Source organism: Ictalurus punctatus, chromosome 2, assembly GCF_001660625.3.
Source record: "Ictalurus punctatus breed USDA103 chromosome 2, Coco_2.0, whole genome shotgun sequence".
Taxonomy (NCBI): Eukaryota; Metazoa; Chordata; class Actinopteri; order Siluriformes; family Ictaluridae; genus Ictalurus; species Ictalurus punctatus.
Genome location: NC_030417.2, coordinates 15543000 through 15563438, shown reverse-complemented (window position 1 = coordinate 15563438; position 20439 = coordinate 15543000). Strand labels below are relative to the sequence as shown.

The following is a 20439-nucleotide window of genomic DNA, read 5'->3' as shown; positions in this document are numbered from 1 at the left end:
TATCTAAAGACAAACTGAATTAATTGATAAACAGTTTCACTGTGGCATGTAACTATCCAAAAACCTGATTAGATCATGATAAAACCACACTTTAAAAAAAACCCAATAGAAACCATCACAGAATTCTAATGATTTCCACTACAAATACCATTACAAACCATCACTTATCCATTAAAACCATTATCATTATTGGTATCCACTAGACATAACATGCCACTAATAGGAAAAATTACCAGTAGAGACCCACAGGGACCATTACAGTTGACATTAAAACCAATATAATTCCCATTCTGACCATTAAAATACAAATTCTATGAGGGTTTCTATTGTTTAGTTTTTCTCTGCAGCAGGACTAACAAGGTTTAAGACATTAGACCTGACATAAAGTTAGAAAATGACCAAAATAAAAAACATTTCCATATCATTTTAGTTATAATTACTGTGTATATATAATTTTTAAAGTTGAAACAGAGATGTCAGTGTACATTACTGGCACTTTGTGGTCGTTTTCCATAATTCCTCCACAGCGATATTTCCATGAGAGGAATGTTGTTGTGACCTCCATGACATGACATGACATGACATGAAATAATATAAACTGGTACTCATACAAATCCCAAATTAATCCCTGAACCCTGTTACGGTTTTGTTCATATTTTATCGTGAAACCGGTTTCAGTCTCGATTCACACCGAAACGGAGCTATAGCATGAGAAGTGAGGTGGGGGCTGTGAGTATTAGCAATTCATATCCGAGGCCACGCGCACACACACACATACACACTCACACACATATACACATATACACACAGCAGCATGGCTAACATCGCGGTGCAGAGGATAAAACGGGAATTTAAAGAAGTCCTTAAAAGCGAAGAGGTCAGTTTACACACATTTGCACTTCATTTTCCGTTTATGATTTCCTTTGGCTGAGGGAATATGCTCAGCTAACACACAACTTCCTTTTACCCTACTGTACTGCATTAGCTTTGTGCTAATGCTTAGGTTAACCTCTAGCTAGCATTTGTACAATGAATACACTTTGCTTCCGTCTCTGTATCGACGCGAAATAGTTCCTTCTTTCTTTTATTTCTTTCAGACAATGCGGCATGACGTTGCCAAGTTTAAATTGTTGATAATTTTGCTTCAGGTCTACTGCAAGCTAAGCTAAGTTGCTCATAAGCTAATGCATAAGGAAGCAAGCAGGCCGACATGAGTCCAACCTGACCTGATTTTTATGATTTTAGTGATTTATTTATGAAGTGTATGGTGAAGAAAACAAGTTATATGCTCCTTTAGAGTCACGTTAATGTACAATAGCTTTACCTAAGCTAAACTAGTGCTTATTAAAGTCAGTGCTAGTCACCTATTGAATGATATGAACTAAATCCCTGTTCAAGTGCACTAGATAGGGGGAAAAACATTTACTACTACACCAAGGGTTCAGAAATTAGGCATTATTAAATGTGTACAATAATTCATTCATTCATCTTCAGTGTTTAATAAGTCTTTTTATCAGTCAATGTCTTGGTGGATTCAGAGTCTATCCTGGGAACACTGGGTGTAAAGTGGGAATACACCTTGGACAGGATGCCAGTCCATCCATCGCAAGACAACTTGCACACTAAGGGTGTAAACGCAGTGACACTATTTGTTTAGTGCTCCAAATATCTGTATCAGTATTTGGAATGAAACCAAAAGTGTGTGTGTGTGTGTGGCCTAAATAAGAAAGTATTTAAAAATGTTTCACTGTCCATCCATCCAGGCCGATATGGTGGTACTGTTGCCGCCTTACCGCTCAAGGGACCCTGGTTACTCTGTGGAGTTTTGTACGTTCTACTCATGTCCACATGGGTTTCCTCGAGGTTCTCTGGTGGACTGGTGACCCTAATTTGCCCCCTGGTGACTTCAGTGACAACCCACATGTTGTCAGGACACATTTAAAGGCACTGTTTGCTGCAACCACAAATACGTTGTGTGTTACACACAACAGATTCACACCATGAAACAACATGTCTTCCAAGCTCACACACTGAAGCGCATGTTTGCGTTATAGTTATAGTCTTCCAAGCTCACACACTGAAGCGCATGTTTGTGTTGTAGTCGTCTGAATCTTGTCGCATGACTCCAAGTTGCTTTTATGAAGTGAATGCAATAGTGAGTGAAATCATCACATAATGGCAACCTATTTATGTCCTGGGAGAAGTTAAGAAATTAAATCGTTTCCCTTTTTCTCATGTTTAAAAGTTTGATACTTTTCCTGAAAAACCGACAGCTTGATCTTCGGTTCAGTGGAAAGTTTAGAATCAACATTTTCAGTAGACAGGATTTTGCAGGAGTTTTTTTTGTGATTGTTGTGGGCAAAAATTCTTGATTTTGTTGTGGCTTTTATCAAAATTTGCCATGCAATTTTTTTCTTCTTTTTTTACTTGAATACTATACTATACTTGAATTGCACTAAATTATTTTCTTTCGTGTTGGTAAAGGAGCTGTACTCATGATTGACACGTGAATCGAAGAGGCCTTTGGCTGAATGCATGTTGTGATGATGTCACATGATGTGTCGTGGCCCAAATCTGCGGAAAAATTGCAAGCACCTCCGAATATTGCGGAGTTCGCTTCATTTTGCATTTATTTCTGTGATCACTAAAAACGCAGAATCCTGGAGGGACTGAATAGAGTTTCTGTGAGGTACAAAGGCGAAATAATGAACACAAGATGAAGACGCACGTTGATCTAATCGATTACACAGTTAATGAAAATGACAAGCTTATGAAAATTTTTATATTTGATGCATCGTTTACTTAACATAAACGTGTTGCAATGTAAAATGTTTTTCGCATTTTTTTTCCCTCCCCAATTTGGTCAATTCCCACCCACCAGCCAGCTCAGCCCTATCCTAAGACCACTACATGGAGGGTGAAGGCTGACATGTGCTTCCTGTGAAACACGTGAAGCCAGCCAACAACATCTTTTCAAACTGCTGCTCATGCTGTCTCCAAGGGCAACGTAACACACTTGGAGGAAAGTGATATCCGCCTCTTCTACACACACAGATGCAAATGATTGGCTAGTGTCACTGTGATTGGCAGATGAGACAGAGTTTGCCCCTTCCACCCTGACAGCATGGCCAGTTTTGCTCCATAGGACTCCCAGCCGTGGGTGGTTGTGGAATTCAAGCTTGCAATCTCTCGACGATAGGGCGAACGCATTTCTGTTGCCCTGTTGGGCTCTAGGTATGGGCAGGTATTGTGATGTGATCTCGGTACATACCTACTCGTAACTGATCATGGTAATATTAATTGCATACCTCTGCCCTTCTTATTTTGGAGGTCGATACAGTACTTTATTACAATCTAAGAATGCCAGTCAAAAACTAAAGTAAAGCCTTTTGTCCACAGACGAGCAAAAACCAGATTAAAGTCGATCTGGTGGATGAGAACTTCACAGAACTGAAGGGGGAGATCGCAGGACCACCTGACACACCTTACGAAGGCAAGAAGTGTAGATTGGTTTGTGCTTAAAGTGACTATTCAGTCGCATTAAATCAGTTAACTTAATGTCTGCGTCCGAAATCGCGTACTATGACGGTATCTACTGCATGGCCGTTGAAACAGTACATACTAATCAGTATGTGTGTGTAGTATGAGTACAATCCCGGACATACTACATCCGCCATGTTGGCATTGTCATGTGACTTTCGACGTCATCATAACCACACAAATCTTAAAAGGGACCACCAGATTAAATCACAAGCACTAACGCCAAAATTCACATCAGGAAAGTTAACTGAATTAGTAATTTAATGTGGGCGGGGTTAATAGGCTGAGGTAAATTCATTGCCGTTAGCTCAGCCCGTTAAGACATGATGGAGATCACAAACACTGTGACAACTGTTTTCTTGTTTAAACCTTCAACAAGTTAACAGTTTATTCGGGTATTGTTAAACAAGTCCTGTTTAACCAAGGTTTAATACTTAAAAAGTGCCGACGTCTTCCGCAATTTATTTATTTATTTATTTATTATTATTATTATTATTCTTAGCTTGTCTGCAGCAGTCCCGTTGCATTATGGGATTTTTGACTTGCGTAGTGTCCATCGGTTGCACATCGCAAAATCACACTGGAAGCAGTACTCCATCCGGGAATTTCTCGCCTAATGAAAATTTGGACATACTACTGCTCTGGTGTACTGCTTTAAGCCTGCTGTGTAGTAAGGTGGTACACGATTTCGGACGCAGCCCGTGTATTTTATGTACGGCCCATTTATGATGCAGCTTACGTGTGGACAAAGCCAAAAGAACATGAACGTGTAACATTCTTAGTGTTTATTAGTCCAAATTACTGTTGCTATTTCTTGGTCTTTCTTGTGTAAATCTTGGCTTTGTGTTTCTTTTAATCTTGTGCTCCATATGTTTTTCCTCATCAGGTGGTCGATACCAGCTAGAAATTAAAATTCCAGAAACATATCCCTTCAATCCTCCAAAGGTATGTGTGAGTGAGCGTTGACCAGGCTAATCTGGTTTGGTTAGATTTGATACACATTCTTCTGTGTGTGTGTGTGTGATAGAGAGAGAGAGAGAGAGAGTGTGAGTGTGGGTGGGGAGAGGGTTTTTGAAACTGAAACACTGTAATTTTTAAAGAAAACACTCTTTGTGCCAAAATGTACTGTAAAATGAAAACTAGTCCTGTTTTTAAAAAATTATATCTCACTAAATATTAAATATCTACAAAATTTGAAATCTTTCTGCTTTAGGTACGGTTTATTACAAAGATCTGGCATCCCAACATCAGCTCAGTAACTGGTGCCATATGTCTGGATATTTTAAAGGACCAGTGGTAAGACTCTTTGGGTTAGTGTGTGTTAGAGAGTGTTACTGTGTGTGTGTTAGTCTTTTAGTTCCCAATTTTCACCTTCCCAAATTTTTCATTTATTTATTTTTTACATCACACCAGAACTAACATACTGTTGATCCATGCACCTTGGCGGTATCACACGAGCAGTTAGTCCGGATTTTGTTTTTATTAAAAATAATGAGTATTTTGCATTTCTGTATCAGCAAACAGGTCCAAGAGTTTTCATTCCGTTTTATCAACCTATTTTATAGACTGTGTACGCCATTGAAATGAAAGTCTCTCGGTGTGTGTGTGTGTGTCAGGGCGGCGGCCATGACACTCCGGACAGTGCTGCTGTCTCTACAGGCCTTATTGGCAGCGGCAGAGCCAGACGATCCACAGGATGCAGTGGTGGCCAATCAGGTGGGTTGAACAATTTCCTCGGATTGTGACCAAGACGTCGTAACTGTTTACTGTTCATTGCGGAAAATACAAATTTCCTAATTATCTAGCAAGTGTGTGTTGTATTCCTTCATACGACAACGCTGTTGAGTTCTCGATTCTGATTGGTCAGAAAGGTGTTGATTTTGGTTTTCTATAACAGCAGCTGTTCCTAAGTCTTCAGGACGGACGACTTTGTTTCATGAACATTCCACAGTTAGCTGTAACTATAAATGGATAAAGAGTATGTGCGTCTTACATAATAAATTCAGAGCAATATTATTGTAGTGTGAAAGTTAGGCTCAGAAGGCAACTTAATTCTGAGTAACATCTTGCATGGTTTTGTGTGTATCCAGTATAAGCAGAACCCAGAGATGTTTAAGCAGACGGCTCGGCTCTGGTCACACGTTTACGCAGGTGCACCAGTCTCCAGTCCAGACTACACACGCAAAATAGACAAACTTTGTGCTATGGGCTTTGATAAAGTGAGTATCACACAGTTATTTTACTTTTTTTGTTGTTGTCTTTTGTTGCCTTTTTATTTATATATATATATATATATATATATATATATATATATATATATATATATATATATATAATTATATATAATATATTGAAGCACTAGTGTTACACAAATCTGCTGTCTTCTGTTTCTTTTTTTTCTTCTTCTCAGAACGCGGTAATAGTGGCATTGTCGTCAAAATCCTGGGATGTAGAAACGGCTACGGAATTGTTGCTTAGCAACTGAACCTACAGCACCATGATCACCACCCACGCCCCATTATCCAGATTTCCCACACCTCTGACTCCGCCCATGTCCAAGTTGGATTCACTTCCTATATGGATAAAAAAGCACCTCGACTCCCCAACACAATGCATTTACGAGTCCATTACATCTTTTTCTCTCTCCATTTGACATTACAGTCTCTTCCTAAACTCTCACATCATCTCAAACTTACGTTGCCCCCCCCCCCTTCTGATTTAAGTGTGCCTTTCCCTCAACAGTATTCCGTATTTCTCACCTTTTGTCATCGCCATCCTCTGTGTCCTCCTCATACTGATCACGTAATTCTTATCACAGTGCTGGACGTTTCCATATCTTCCCCCTCCTCCATTTTGCACAATCACTCAAGCTCTTTTATGTGGAATCCCATCTTTACGATGCCAGTAAATCAAAATAAAAAACACTCCAACACCACTCTCACATTTGACACACATTACACTATTGCGAAAGATCAAGACTGGAATACACACAAAAAAAAACAATAAAGAGAGTAAGAAAGGAAGTAAACAATCACACTCACTGAACAAAGCATTGACTGCAGAAACAGCAGAAGAAAGAAAAGATTTCATCTGTAAATAAAGCTATTAAAGTCTGTATAAATTCAAGCAATGTGGCGATGCTTTTATTTATTATTGTTTTAAGGAAAAGTGAAATAAACCGAAGAGTTTCGTGGCTAATACAGCAAGTTCATTGTGCTAAGTGTTTTTCTTTTTTCTTTTTTTTTCTTCTTCTTCTTTTTTTTTTTTTTTAAAAAAAAAAATGGAAATTCAATCATTTTTCAGCAATACTAACTACTTTGCATCCCCCAACATTTTTAAAGTTAGTTAGCTAGATTTGTTTGGGAATATACCCAGTGTCACTTGGCAGGCTTTTGGTACATTATTTTCTAACATTTCTACTTTTTTTGAATGTTTGTTTGTTTTTTAACATTTACATTTTCAAATACTACCTAGCTAGTTTTGTTTGGGGATATTTCCTGACTTTAGCTAAATTACTTTAGGAATATCCTCTAATGTTAACTGACTAGCTTTAGGTACTTTTAACATTATTTTCCAGTTTTAGCTAGCTTGTTTTTATTTTCTAATGTTAATTAGCTAGTTTGGTTTGGGGATATTCACTAACGTTAGCTAAATTGCTTTGGGAGTATTATTTTAACTGGCTAGCTTTTAACATTGGAAGGTGAGTACACACTTGTTGTTCAAGGTGATAGGCTGAACATGGAAGCTAGCTATTGGCCAAGGCATGTTGGTAAATGCCAAGGAAACACTGACTAAAATTACACTAATGGCAGCATTGCACCACAGCTAGTGAATTTAGCTTTCAAGAAAATCCCACTACCCATTTGTGAATATTGTTGTAAACAAACACACACAGAGAGAGAGAGAGAGAGAGAGAGAGAGAGAGAAACCTAGCGAACATTTAAACCCTAGGCCAATTGTTTGATAACTTTGTTTTATGTTAGCTAGCTATCTTCAGGCATAATCCCTAAAATTAGCTAGCTAACTATTCTCTAATCTTAGCGAGCCATAATCAGGGATATTCTCTAATCGTAGCTAGCCATCTTCAGGGATATTCTCTAATCATAGCTAGCCATCTTCAGGGATATTCTCTAATCGTAGCTAGCCATCTTCAGGGATATTCTCTAATCGTAGCTAGCCATCTTCAGGGATGTTCTCTAATCGTAGCTAGCCATCTTCAGGGATGTTCTCTAATCGTAGCTAGCCATCTTCAGGGATAGTCTGTAATCGTAGCTAGCCATCTTCAGGGATATCCCCTACTCTTAGAGAGCCATCTTCAAGGATATTCTCTAATTTTAGCGAGCCATCTTCAGGAATATTCATTCTCTAATCGTAGCGAGCCATCTTCAGGTATTCTCTCTACTCTTATCTTGCCATCTTCAGAGATATTCTCTACTCTTGGCTAGCCATTTCAGGAATATTCTCTACTCTTAGCTAGCCATCTTCATGGACTATCCCTAATATTAGGAATATCCTTAATAATAGCTCACAAACATTAAGAAATATCTAAGAGCATAGGTAGTTAACATTTGGAATATCTGTGAAGATAGCTTTTTGCTCTATCTTTAGGAATAATCCCTTATGTGAAATAGCTATCTTCATGGGTATTCATGGATATAGATGTTAGTAAACGAAGGTAACACATTTAAGCATTAATAAGTGTCTGATCATCTATATACACACATATATGAAGTGTAAAGCTAACATCTCTGTGTGTGTCTATGTTGTGGAGTATTTAAATTTGTGTTCAGTGAGGTGTGTGTAAGTGGTGGCAGATGGTTCACTGAACACATGCTGAGACTGTGTGCGTGTGTGTGTGTTTGTGTGTGTGTGTGTGTGTGTGTGTGTGTGTGTGTGTGTGTATTCCTAAAGAGTGAAGTGGAAGGTAGTAATCATTTTATGTATATAATCTTTTGTGTGTGTGTGCTTAATATTTACAATAGTTAATTGTACTATACACACCCACTTTCACACCTAGGGGGGATGAAACCAGAGAACCCTGAGGAAACTCACACAGACACAGGGAGAACATGCACAGTATGTCCACACAGACAGTAACCTGACCTGCAAGGAGGCCTAGCTACCTGCTGCGCCACTCTCTTTGTTTGTTTGTGTGTGTGTGTGTGTGTGTGTGTGTGTGTGTGTGTGCGTGCGTGCGTGCGTGTGTGTGTGTTAGCGCACCAAAATCACATAACTGTACTGCACCCTATTTTCTACACACTACTCAGCACATTATCCAACAAGGAATGCAGAAATTAACAGATAGATAGAAGGTTGATGATTGGATAAATAAATGGACATAATGTCAGTACAAATGCAGATATAAAACAAACTGGCAACACACCAGCCTCTTATCTCTACCTCCATCAGCGCGTTGTCTCCACTGACCGTCTGCTGCTGATTGACAGCTGAATGGTGGCACGGCTGGAGTGCAGCCGCATCTGGTTTCTGTGTGATATGATATCCTCTTGCGTCTAAGCACATGCGACTGGTGAGGTCTCTTCTGACAATCAAAACACTGAGCTGCAACCTCCAAACCTGCTCGGACTTCCCAGAGAAGTGCACTTTGAAGGCTAAGTTTTGAAATAGTATTAGTAAGTATTAGTTTAATTGAATCACAAACGTGCAGTACTGTATATATCTAGCAATGAGTCTTTTGTACCTTCCTATAGAAGTGCATTAAATAACACCACCATATATGTATAGTGCAGTATATATACAATAGAAAGTTATTTATCAGTGCATTGCATAGGGTATGAAATAATGGATACAGTGCATGGAGCAATACATGGTGGTGCACTATGGATGGATTTAGTGCACTATATGTCTAACTGGGAGTAAATTGAGATACTCCTGTACTCTACCTATGTAACCCACTATATTAAATATATACTATATTAATCCATTTTCGGTTCTGGGCCATGTCAGTAATGAACCTGTATTAGGCTACATACCTTGTGTGTGTGTGTGGGGGGGGGCAGAACAGAATGAACATGTGGACTAGACGTAGCACTTGTATGTTAAGGAGACATTTGGGACACAGCCATTACATCACAACAGAGTAAAAGGAAACCACCTGGTGCACTGTTTCATTATCTGACTAGCAGTATGCTGGCTTGTGTACAGTGCCGGTTTGATCCATTTCTTCTCTACATATGCTTCCATGAGCTGGATCATGACCTTCACGGTTGCAGCTGTGTGCTTTGTGACACTGTCGTTAGAGGGTAAGTGTGTTGTGTTTTCTTCTCTCGTTCTTCTTGTGTTTGTTGTGAGATGACTATATTTTTGCTCGATCATTTAGACAGTGATGTTCGGTTTCATACTGTAGCAACACAGGTGAATACTTATGCAATCACAACTTTTACAGTCTTTATTTGTAAATCATTTTGCAATCAATATTGGCTGTTTTTTTGTAGGTTCATGACATAATCCCAATTACGCCCATTTCAATTGCGGGTTGTAACACAAAGTTCAAAGGAGGGTGAAAAGTTATGCAAGCCACCATATGACAAAATGTTATAGAATCAGGCGGCTGTGGCTCAGGTGGTAAAGTGGGTTGGCCACTAATCATAGGGTTGGCGGTTCGATTCCCGGCCCACGTGACTCCACATGCTGAAGTATCCTTGGGCAAGAGACTGAACCCCAAGTTGCTCCCGATGGCAAGCTAGCGCCTTGCATGGCAGCTCTGCTACCATTGGTGTGTGAATGAGAACCAGTGTAAAGCTAAGGTTAAAAAAGCACTATATAAATGCAGACCATTTATCAACCACCCTGACTGATGAATTAAGATAGTGAGTGCAATTGTCTGTGCTGGTGTGTTTTTTGTTTTTTTTGGTGTCCAGCGGTTCATGCAGCCCAAGGCCACTTCGCATATCAACTGCTAAATGACCTTATGGAGAATTATTCGAACGAGCTGAGGCCCGTGGAAGACACTGACAAAACACTCAATGTCACACTGCAGGTCACATTGTCTCAGATTAAAGACATGGTGAGTACACACATATTTTTGTGTTGCTGTATTGTTGGGAACCAGAGGTCCTAAAGTTTAATATCTTTGAAATGATCATGGACACCCTCATTAGGTCCCCACTTTACATTTTACAGCATTTAGTTTCAATCTATGACCTGGTTCTCACAACGTGGTCATATGATGCCATCTCTACAGCACGACATAGCCCCTACAAGCCTGTTTCCATAGTTCACCATTTCCTCTGTTATACAGTCTCCTTCACCTGACGCCCATGACGTGGTCCCCATGACATGGTCTCTATAACTTGATTCCTCCATGATGAAGCCTCTGTAATATGATCCTGATGACACAGTCCTCACTATGCAGCCTCAGTGAATTAGTCCCCACCATGTGGTCCCTACAGTGTAGGTCCATTGTGGTCCCTACAGTGAAGGTCCAGCCTCCATGGCACAATATCCTAAGCCCTGGTCTTTATGACGATGCCTCCCACAAAGTGGTCCCAATTACATGTCTTTCTTGACCCGGTCTTCACAGCGTCTCTTATGATGCATTTCCTATAGTGAAACCTCTATGAAGCAGTCCCTATTACACAGCGCCTTTGACACAACCTCCATGACCGGGTCCCCATGACCTGGCCCCCAAATGCAAGGTTCTCACAACACAGTTCTTTTGACACAAACTTTATACTATGGTCCTCAAGACATGGTCCCCACAACCCAGTTGTTTCACATTCTCTATGACATGCTCCTGAAGACATAGTCTCCACAATGTAGTCCTGATGACAGGGTCCTGAAGATATAGGTCCCATGATGTGCTCCTGTATGACCTGGTCCTCACAATGTAGTCTCTGTGATGTGGCCTCCATGACCTGGTCCCTATGACCTAGTTCAGGTGGCATGGCTCACATTACATGAATCTTACGATACAGTCCCCATCACATGGTCTCAGTGAAACTGTCCGCATCACATACTCAATACCAAGTGGTCTCTAGCAAATGGTCTCTAAGATATAGTCCCAGAAACAAGATAGAAGGAATACAAACAAACAAATGAAAACAAACAGTACAGCACCCACACTCACTTCTTTGCTGTGCTGCTCATACACTCATACACTAATGGAATGGAGACACATCCTCATATATTGCGAAGGTATAAACACATCTGAAATCTGAATAATTGAGTTTAGTTGAATTAATAGCTAGAATTGTGCTATTAATATATAACAAAAATAGGTTAAAATGCAGTACAGGGGAATTCTCATACTTACTAGAAAGTGAAGAATGGCCTGATATCTTGCACGCAGAACAGTGCAATCGTTCATACATCTGGACACCATTCCAAACCATATTCTTTTAAGTTTTTGACTATTACTTGTTTGAATCCCATCCATCCATCCATCCATCATCAACCACTTATCCGTAATCGGGTCGCAGGGGCAGCAGCTCCAGCAGGGGACCCCAAACTTCCTTTTTCCAAACCACATTAACCAGCTCTGACTGGGGGATCCCGAGGCGTTCCCAGGCCAGTGTGGAGATATAATCTCTCCACCTAGTCCTGGGTCTTCCCCGAGGTCTCCTTCTAGCTGGACGTGCCTGGAACACCTCCCTTGGGAGGCGCCCAGGGGGCATCCTTACCAGGTGCCCAAACCTCCTCAACTGGCTCCTTTCAGCGCAAAGGAGCAGCGGCTCTACTCTGAGTTCCTCTCAGATGGCTGAGCTTCTCACCCTATCTATAAGGGAGAAGCCAGCCACCCTCCTGAGAAAACCCATTTCGGCCGCTTGTACCCACGATCTAGTTCTTTCGGTCACTACCCAGCCTTCATGACCATAGGTGAGGGTAGGAACGAAAATTGCCCAGTAGATCAAGAGCTTTGCCTTCCGGCTCAGCTCTCTTTTCGTCACAACGGTGCGGTAAAGCGATTGCAATACTGCTCCCGCTGCTCCGATTCTCCAGTCAATCTCCCACTCCAATGTCCCCTCACTCGTGAACAAGACCCTGAGGTACTCGAACTCCTTCACTTGGGTTAAGTACTCATTCCCTACCCGGAGTAGGCACTCCATCGGTTTCCTGCTGAAAACCATGGCCTCAGATTTAGAGGTGCTAATCCTCATCCCAGCCACTTCACACTCAGCTGCAAACCGATCCAGTGAGTGCTGAAGGTCATGGACCGATGATGCCATCAGGACCACATCATTTGCAAAAAGCAGCGATGAGATCATCAGGTCACCAAACCGCAACCCCTCCCCACCATGACTAAGCCTCGATATCCTGTCCATGAATATCACAAACAGGATTGGTGACAAAGCCCAGCCCTGGCGGAGACAAACCCCAACCTGGAACAAGTCCGACTTTTTGTCGAGAATCCGGACACAGCTCTCGCTTTGGGCGTACAGTGATTGGATAGCCCTAAGGAAGCCCCTCACCCCATACTCCCTCAGCACCTCCCACAGTAAACCCCTGGGGACCGGGTCATATGCCTTCTCCAGATCCACAAAACACATGTAGACCGGATGGGCATACTTCCAGGCCCCCTCCAAGATCCTTGCGAGAGTAAAGAGCTGGTCCGTTGTTCCACAACCAGGATGGAATCCGCATTGTTCCTCTTCAATCTGAGGTTCGACTATTGGCCGAACCCTCCGTTCCAGCACCTTGGAGTAGACTTTACCAGGTTGGCTGAGAAGTGTGATACCCTATAATTGGCACACACTCTCTGGTCCCCCTTTTGGAACAGGGGAACCACCACACCGGTATGCCATTATAGCATATTTTAAATATGTACTATGTATATAATGTGTAGACCAGATTTCAGAAGACTAAAGGGTACGTAGGAGGTAGTGGAAACAAAAACAGTGACAGCACAACTGATAAGGTAAATATAGAGTGATTTATATACAATTTAGAGTGAGAGAAATTAAACATGTACAATACATACATAATACCCTAGGGTGCACCCTCTAAGTTAAGCCTAAGATAATATATATATATATTTTTTATATCTGCAATTTCTTTTACTCTGAATGAAGGCACTCCTCTAGAGTATTTTCATTTGTTGTCCTTTGCAGAAAAAAACCCAAAATAATATAAAATAAAAATACTGTCCTTCAAGACACAGTGGTTCTGGTTGGGTGGCTCGCCATCAGACTGTTGAAAAAATTGTTGTAAACTTCTTCCCATGGAATAAAAAAACCTAACCAAGTTTCACGTTGGATAAAACAACAAATTGAAGTTCCTCAGCATTCTAACTGGCAGTAGTATTGTTTTGACTTTTGGTTTCACTCTTTAAAACAGTTAATTATAATATATAATTATAATTGAGGCTTTTTCTATTTTTTTCTGTCTCCTTTTCTCTACTTGCTTTGGCTGTGTGTGCCGTCTGCGCAGTAAAAAAACACTCTCCCACTGTCACCTGTCAATCAAGGCGGGATCTACATGTAGAATGGTGTTAATTGGTTGAAATTATCTACATGAAACATTTTAACTGGTTCAATTAACGTATTTGAAAGTATAGTGGTTTACATTCTGATTTATTTTTAATGAATCTATATTGTTTTAAATTCGGTTTTAAATATTTATTTGTATACAGTTTCTAGTGGGCTACACACTCCTTTGGCACTGTCCCCGACTTCCACGCAAAGTTAAAGAGGCCTGTCACAGGATGTGAGGCGCCAGGCGGGTGTGGGGATACTCACAAGAACCCGGTTGAGCACAGTTATGTTGGAGTTCACCCCGGTAGAAGAGAGGGTCGTCTCCTTACGCGTACGGGTTGGATTTCTGACTGTTGTCTGTGCGTATGCACCGAACACCAGGTCAGAGTATTCGGCCTTCTTGGGGACCCTGAACGGAGTCCTGTATGGGGCACCAGTAGGGGACTCCATAGTTCTGCTGCGAGACTTCAACGTGCACGTGGGCAATGATGGAGATACCTGGAGTGGCATGATTGATAATTGTTTGAATTAATTGTAATAACTCTTGAACTGAACACATGAGCATTTGGGATACAGCTTTAAAGGGTTTGGACATAGTCTAACAGTCACACCTTCAAAAACCTGATACTAAGGGAGTGTGTGTCTCCTTGTACACAGTGTGAGAAATGGACAGTCAGCCATTCAGTCAGTGTTATTCTTGGTCACTGACTCTGTCTAGCCAGGTGGTTCACATGCCTGCTAATCTCACTATTACAAGATCAACTCATTTAAGCACAGTACTGATAGCGTGCGTGTGTGTGTGTGTGTGTGTGTGTGTGTGTGTGTGTGTGTGTGTGTGTGTGTGTGTGAGCATGCATGCATGCATGTGTAGGACGAGCGTAACCAAGTTCTTATAGCTTACCTGTGGATAAGGCAGACATGGTATGATGCCTATCTGAAGTGGGATAAAGACGACTATGATGGCCTCGAGGTCATCCGCATCCCCAGCAGCATGGTGTGGAGACCCGACGTAGTGCTTTACAACAAGTACACACAAACATGTACACACACTGGCAGATCAGACCTAGTGCTCTTCAAAAAATTATTCTATACTATGCTACACTATACAATGCAAGGCTAGAATATACTCTGTGTGTGTGTGTGTGTGTGTGTGTGTGTGTGTGTGTGTGTGTGTGTGTGCGTGCGTGCGTAGAGCTGATGACGATTTGCCCGGCCCAATGGACACTAATGTTGTGCTGCGATACACCGGTGAGATCACATGGGATGCCCCAGCCATCACCAAAAGCTCATGTGTGGTGGACGTGTCCTACTTCCCTTTCGACAGCCAGCAGTGTAATCTCACCTTTGGCTCTTGGACCTATAACGGCAATCAGGTACACACACACACACGCACACACACACACACACACACACACACACACACACACACACACACACACACACAGACTTTCCATTTCTTACTCGTAAATTCATGGTGATGTAAGTTTGCCATAATCATTAGCACGTGATATACAGATGTTATTCAACTTAAAGAGCAGCACCATTCAAAATATTGACAATTATACAATATATTTAGATTTTTTATATATATATATATATATATATATATATATATATATATATATATATATATATATATATATATATATATATATATATATTGACTCTATATATATATATATTTCCAATAATAAATAAACATGATTTTTGGCCATGTTATGTCCGAAATATCAGTTACTCACTATTAATTTCTTGTTTGTAGAGCTGTTGTGTAAAAGCAATTTTCGCAATTGTGCAGTTATACTGAATATCGGCACGGCTGTGATTAGTTACGACACTGGTCCTGTAGACTTGTACCTAAAACCGCACTCTAACTCTTGCAATATTGCTTAAATGTAACAATAACTTAAGTATGGGTTGTGACCCAGGTGGACATCACCATGGCGATGGCTAGCGGTGACCTCTCGGACCTAGTGGAGAATGTGGAGTGGGAGTGTGACGGCATGCCTGCCACCAAGAATGTGATCATGTACGGCTGCTGCTCGGATCCGTACCCGGACATCACATACACACTGCTGCTACGCAGACGCTCCTCGTTCTACGTCTTCAATCTGCTGCTGCCTTGCTTCCTCATCTCCTTCCTGGCGCCACTTGGCTTCTTCCTGCCTGCAGACTCAGGTGAAAAGGTCTCGCTGGGTGTCACTGTGCTGTTGGCGCTCACTGTTTTCCAGCTGGTGGTGGCCGAGAGCATGCCACCCTCTGAGAGTGTGCCGCTCATAGGTGAGCCAATGATCCTCCATCCACACTTACACAAATTAATCACATTTGAAATCATTCACTGAATCTGTCTGAGATTCATTTGAATTCAAGTGATTCAGTGATTCACAGAATGTATGAACTAATTAATACTGTTTTCTCAGGTAAATACTACATTGCGACGATGACAATGATCACAGCCTCCACCTCTCTCACCATCTTCATCATGAACATTCACTTCTGTGGTGCTGAAGCCAAACCAGTCCCTCACTGGGCCAAAGTGCTCATCATTGGCTACATGAGCAGGATCTTCTTTGTCTATGAAGTTGGAGAGAGCTGCACCTCATCACTAGCACGGAAGAAAGATGTGGAGAAATGCCATACACAGAAACCAACCAAGCAAAATCCAGAACCAACCAGGACCCCTTCAGGTCTCACTTGCTGTCCTGATGATGAAAAACTACTTTCCCCAAATGTGACCTATGACCCCTGTATATTTTGTGGGCCGCATTGTGGTGGTTTTGGGGGAGACCTGAAGCTCATCAAGAACGTCGAGTACATTGCGAACTGCTTCCGGGAGCAGAAGTTGACTTCCCTGAAAGTAGCTGAGTGGAAAAAGGTGGCCAAGGTGATGGACAGGTTCTTTATGTGGATCTTCTTTGCTATGGTCTTCCTTATGAGCATCCTCATCATCGGCAAGTCGTCATGACCACATAGAACTACATGAATGCTTGTATGTACATATAAACGCACACATACATAACCGACTGTGAGCAGTGTGTCAGATAGTGAGTCTGAAACTGGATGCCGTGTGTGTTCTCCTGTTCCTCTCTCGTTCCTGTGGTAATTATTAGTGCATTGGAATCAAAATACTGCATTGTTAATGATGAGCCAGTTGGGAAGTGAGAAACATTTTGAATGAGAGCTCTAGAAAAGAACAAATATGCAGTCCAGAACACTATAATGTACATGACTGGTGATGCACAAGAATGATGATGGATGGCTAAATTTAATGGATGTTGATGACTGGCTGAAATTTTAATTTGGCTCCAGAACCCTTATGGCTGCTGTTTGAAATACAGAATGCTTATGATTGATGATGCTTATAACTAATGATTCTGAATCGAATGCACACAATTGGCAAAGAGTTCCAGAACTCCACAATACACATGATTGGCTGAAACTTCCTAAATAAAATCTGCATGATTGGTTCAAGGTTCCAGAACAGCATGTGCACAAATGGCTGAGCAACCCAGAATAAAATGCACTTGATTGGCTAGCAGTTCAGGATCTCCAGAATGGACATGATTGGCTGAAAATTCCAGAATAGAGTGTATATGATTGTTTGAGACTTCCAGAATAGAATACAGATTATTACCTAAGAGTTCCAGAACTCCAGAATGCACAATGATTGGCTGAGATTTCCAGAACAGCTTGGGTATGATTGTCTGAAGGTTCAAGAAGAAAATGTGTATAATTGGCTGAGAAGTTCCAGAATAGAATGTGTATGATTGGTTGAGAGTTCCAGAATAGAATGTGCATGATTGGCTATGAGTTCAAGAGGAATACATATGATTGGCTAAGAGTTACACATTGACTGCACATTGATTGAATTGATTGCACACGATTGGCTTAGAGTTCCAGAACAGAATGTCCATGATTGGCTCCAAGTTCCAGAACACCACAATAAACAAGACTGGCTGAGAATTCCAGAATAGAGAATGTGTATGATTGGCTTAGAGTTCCAGAATGGAATGCCCAATGATTGGCTGAGAGTTCCAGAGTAGAAAACACATGGCTGGTTAAGTGTCCCAAAACAGAATGCACATTGTTACCTAACAGTTCCAGATCTCCAGAATGCACATGATTGGCTGAGATTCCCAGAGTAGAATACACATGACTGGTTAAGTGTTCCACAACAGAATGCACATTATTACCTAACAGTTCCAGATCTCCAGAATGCACACGATTGTCTGAGATTTCCAGAGTAGAATGCACATGAGTGCCTGTAAGATCCAGAATAGAATGCTCCTGATTGGCTAAGAGTTCCAGCATAGCTTATGCATGATTGGTTGAGAGTTCCAGAACAGAATGCACTTGATTGGCTATGATTTCCAAAACTGCACATGGTTGGTGATTGGCCAAAGTTTCTGGAACTGTAGTATGCACATGTAGCCTGACATCTAAAATAGAGTGCGAAAGATTGGCTAAGAGTTCTAGAATAAAATCATTGTCTCAAATTTCAAACTCTATAATGGCCATGTTTAAGCTGTAGTTAGTTCCTTAATAACCAGAACCCAACTGATGATTGGCTCAAATGCCAAATTGCAAGTGAATGGCTGAGAGCTCCAGAATAGCTTGTGCACTAATTCCTGAGAGTTCCATAATTGAATGCACATGATTGGCTGAGAGCTCCAGAATGGAATGTGTATGATTGAATAGGAGTTCCAGAATAGAATTTGCAAGAATGTCTGAGTTCCAGAATAGTTACATAAAAGATTGTACATGATTGGCTGAGCATTCCACAATAGAATGCACATAAACTCCAGAATGGACCCCGTTGTTGATTATTTTCCAACAACAGCACACCTGTTATATTTTATTTTATACTTAAAAAATGGTAGGATCATATTGTATTGCTCTGTTGCCTCCACTAGAGTGCAGCATTCTCTAATACTTACTAAGTCTGTCTCTATGACCTATACAATGAACAGATGGAGTATCCTGGTGAGTATGTAGTACATGACTCACCAGCCAAGAAAAGCCAAGAAAAGTTTGTGTTTTACTTGTTGAAGAATTCCTTGTATTGAATTCTACTACTATATGAAATAACATAACAAATAAAAGTGAAATAAAAATGAATTTTGGCAGTGGACCTGATGTGGAAAGCATTTCATTGCATGCATACATACATAAGAGTAGAGGGGCACGGTGGCATGGGGGTTTCAGTCCCACCTCCACCCTGCATGCACAGAGTTTGCAAGTTCTCCCTGTACTTCGGGGGCTTCCTCAGGGTACTCCGGCTTGCTCCCCCCACTCCAAAGACATACATTGTAGGCTAATTGGCATTTCCAAATTGTCCATAATGTGTGAATGAGAGTGTGCGCAATTGTACCCTGCGATCGGTTGGCACCTCATACAGGGTGTCCCACGATTTGTGTCTTGAGTTCTCTGGGATGGGCTTCAGGTTCCCCGCCACCCTGTATAGGATAAGAGGTACAGAAAATGGATGGATGGATGGACAGACATAAGAGCGTGAGAGTGTGTTTAAGACAGACTAAGGATTAGGGAATGCAATCACAGAAGATGTAAACTGTTTCACAGCATGTGGCAGAATGGCAGATTGAAGCTCCAGTCTCGAGTGTTTCAGAGTGTTGAATCAGCAGCTCAGGATGAAAAGCCCTTTTCTAAGTGAGCGACTCACAATGCAGAGCTCTGCTCCATCTAAATGCTTACGAGTGCAATTACCCAAGCCCTTTGCTCAATCAGACCAGATTTACTTCCAAACGGCCAATGAATCTCATCATTATACGATGGCAGGGCCACATCTGGAGCACACTGATAGGAGATGCACCTCGACTGACCATCTTTATGAGGCAGAGAGAGAGAGCTAGAGAGAGAATGAGAATAGTTTATGATGAAACACACCTTTCCTTTGGCTATTAGGCCATGGCAGGCTACAGAAGATTTTTTTCTGACTAGAGATGGTTATGATTTATTATTATTATTAGTAAGAGCATTTTAATTTAGATTTGTCAGTGTCATTATAATTTTCTACAGAAGTGATCAGAAGGCTGTGAGTTTTAATCTCACAAATAAATGCCATTATCCACACACAGGTACAGTGCAATGCAAGCTTTTTCATATATCCTAACTCCATGGGTCAGAGGATTAAGTGTGTAAGTATGTGCATATATGTATTTAAATGGATTAACATTTTCATCATGCGTTTGCATGATTTAACACCAACCAATAAGGTGTCAGTTTAATGGTTCTTTTCCACTAATGGGTGGAATAATAAGTTTGGTACTGAGTGCAGTATTGCTATTAAACAGAATATTGGTCTAAACAGTGAACCAAAATAATAAATACAAATTCAATCTAAGTTCACATGGGATGCAAGTTAACAGTTTAGTCCATTGTTATACAAATATTTTTTAATGGATTGAACCTCCAGAGTAATTTATTTAAAACCAAATGATTTTTGTGT

General features: G+C 41.0%; 2 protein-coding genes across 2 annotated transcripts; both read left to right on the top strand.

Annotated features, from left to right (window-relative positions):
• Positions 1–717: 717 nt before the first annotated feature.
• ube2ka (ubiquitin-conjugating enzyme E2Ka (UBC1 homolog, yeast)) lies at positions 718–6746 on the top strand. The gene is made up of 7 exons (XM_017462055.3): positions 718–877; positions 3400–3493; positions 4427–4485; positions 4754–4836; positions 5157–5256; positions 5631–5759; positions 5951–6746. Exons 1-7 carry the CDS (start codon positions 815–817, stop codon positions 6023–6025), a joined length of 603 nt encoding a protein of 200 aa, XP_017317544.1. The 5' UTR covers positions 718–814; the 3' UTR covers positions 6026–6746.
• A 2996-nt stretch (positions 6747–9742) lies between these two features.
• On the top strand, positions 9743–20070 carry LOC108274616 (neuronal acetylcholine receptor subunit alpha-9-II). The gene is made up of 6 exons (XM_017484827.3): positions 9743–9803; positions 10422–10567; positions 14845–14999; positions 15166–15346; positions 15902–16253; positions 16394–20070. The coding sequence occupies exons 1-6, from the start codon at positions 9743–9745 to the stop codon at positions 16936–16938; spliced, it is 1440 nt and encodes a 479-aa protein (XP_017340316.3). The 3' UTR covers positions 16939–20070.
• The last annotated feature ends 369 nt before the right edge of the window (positions 20071–20439 follow it).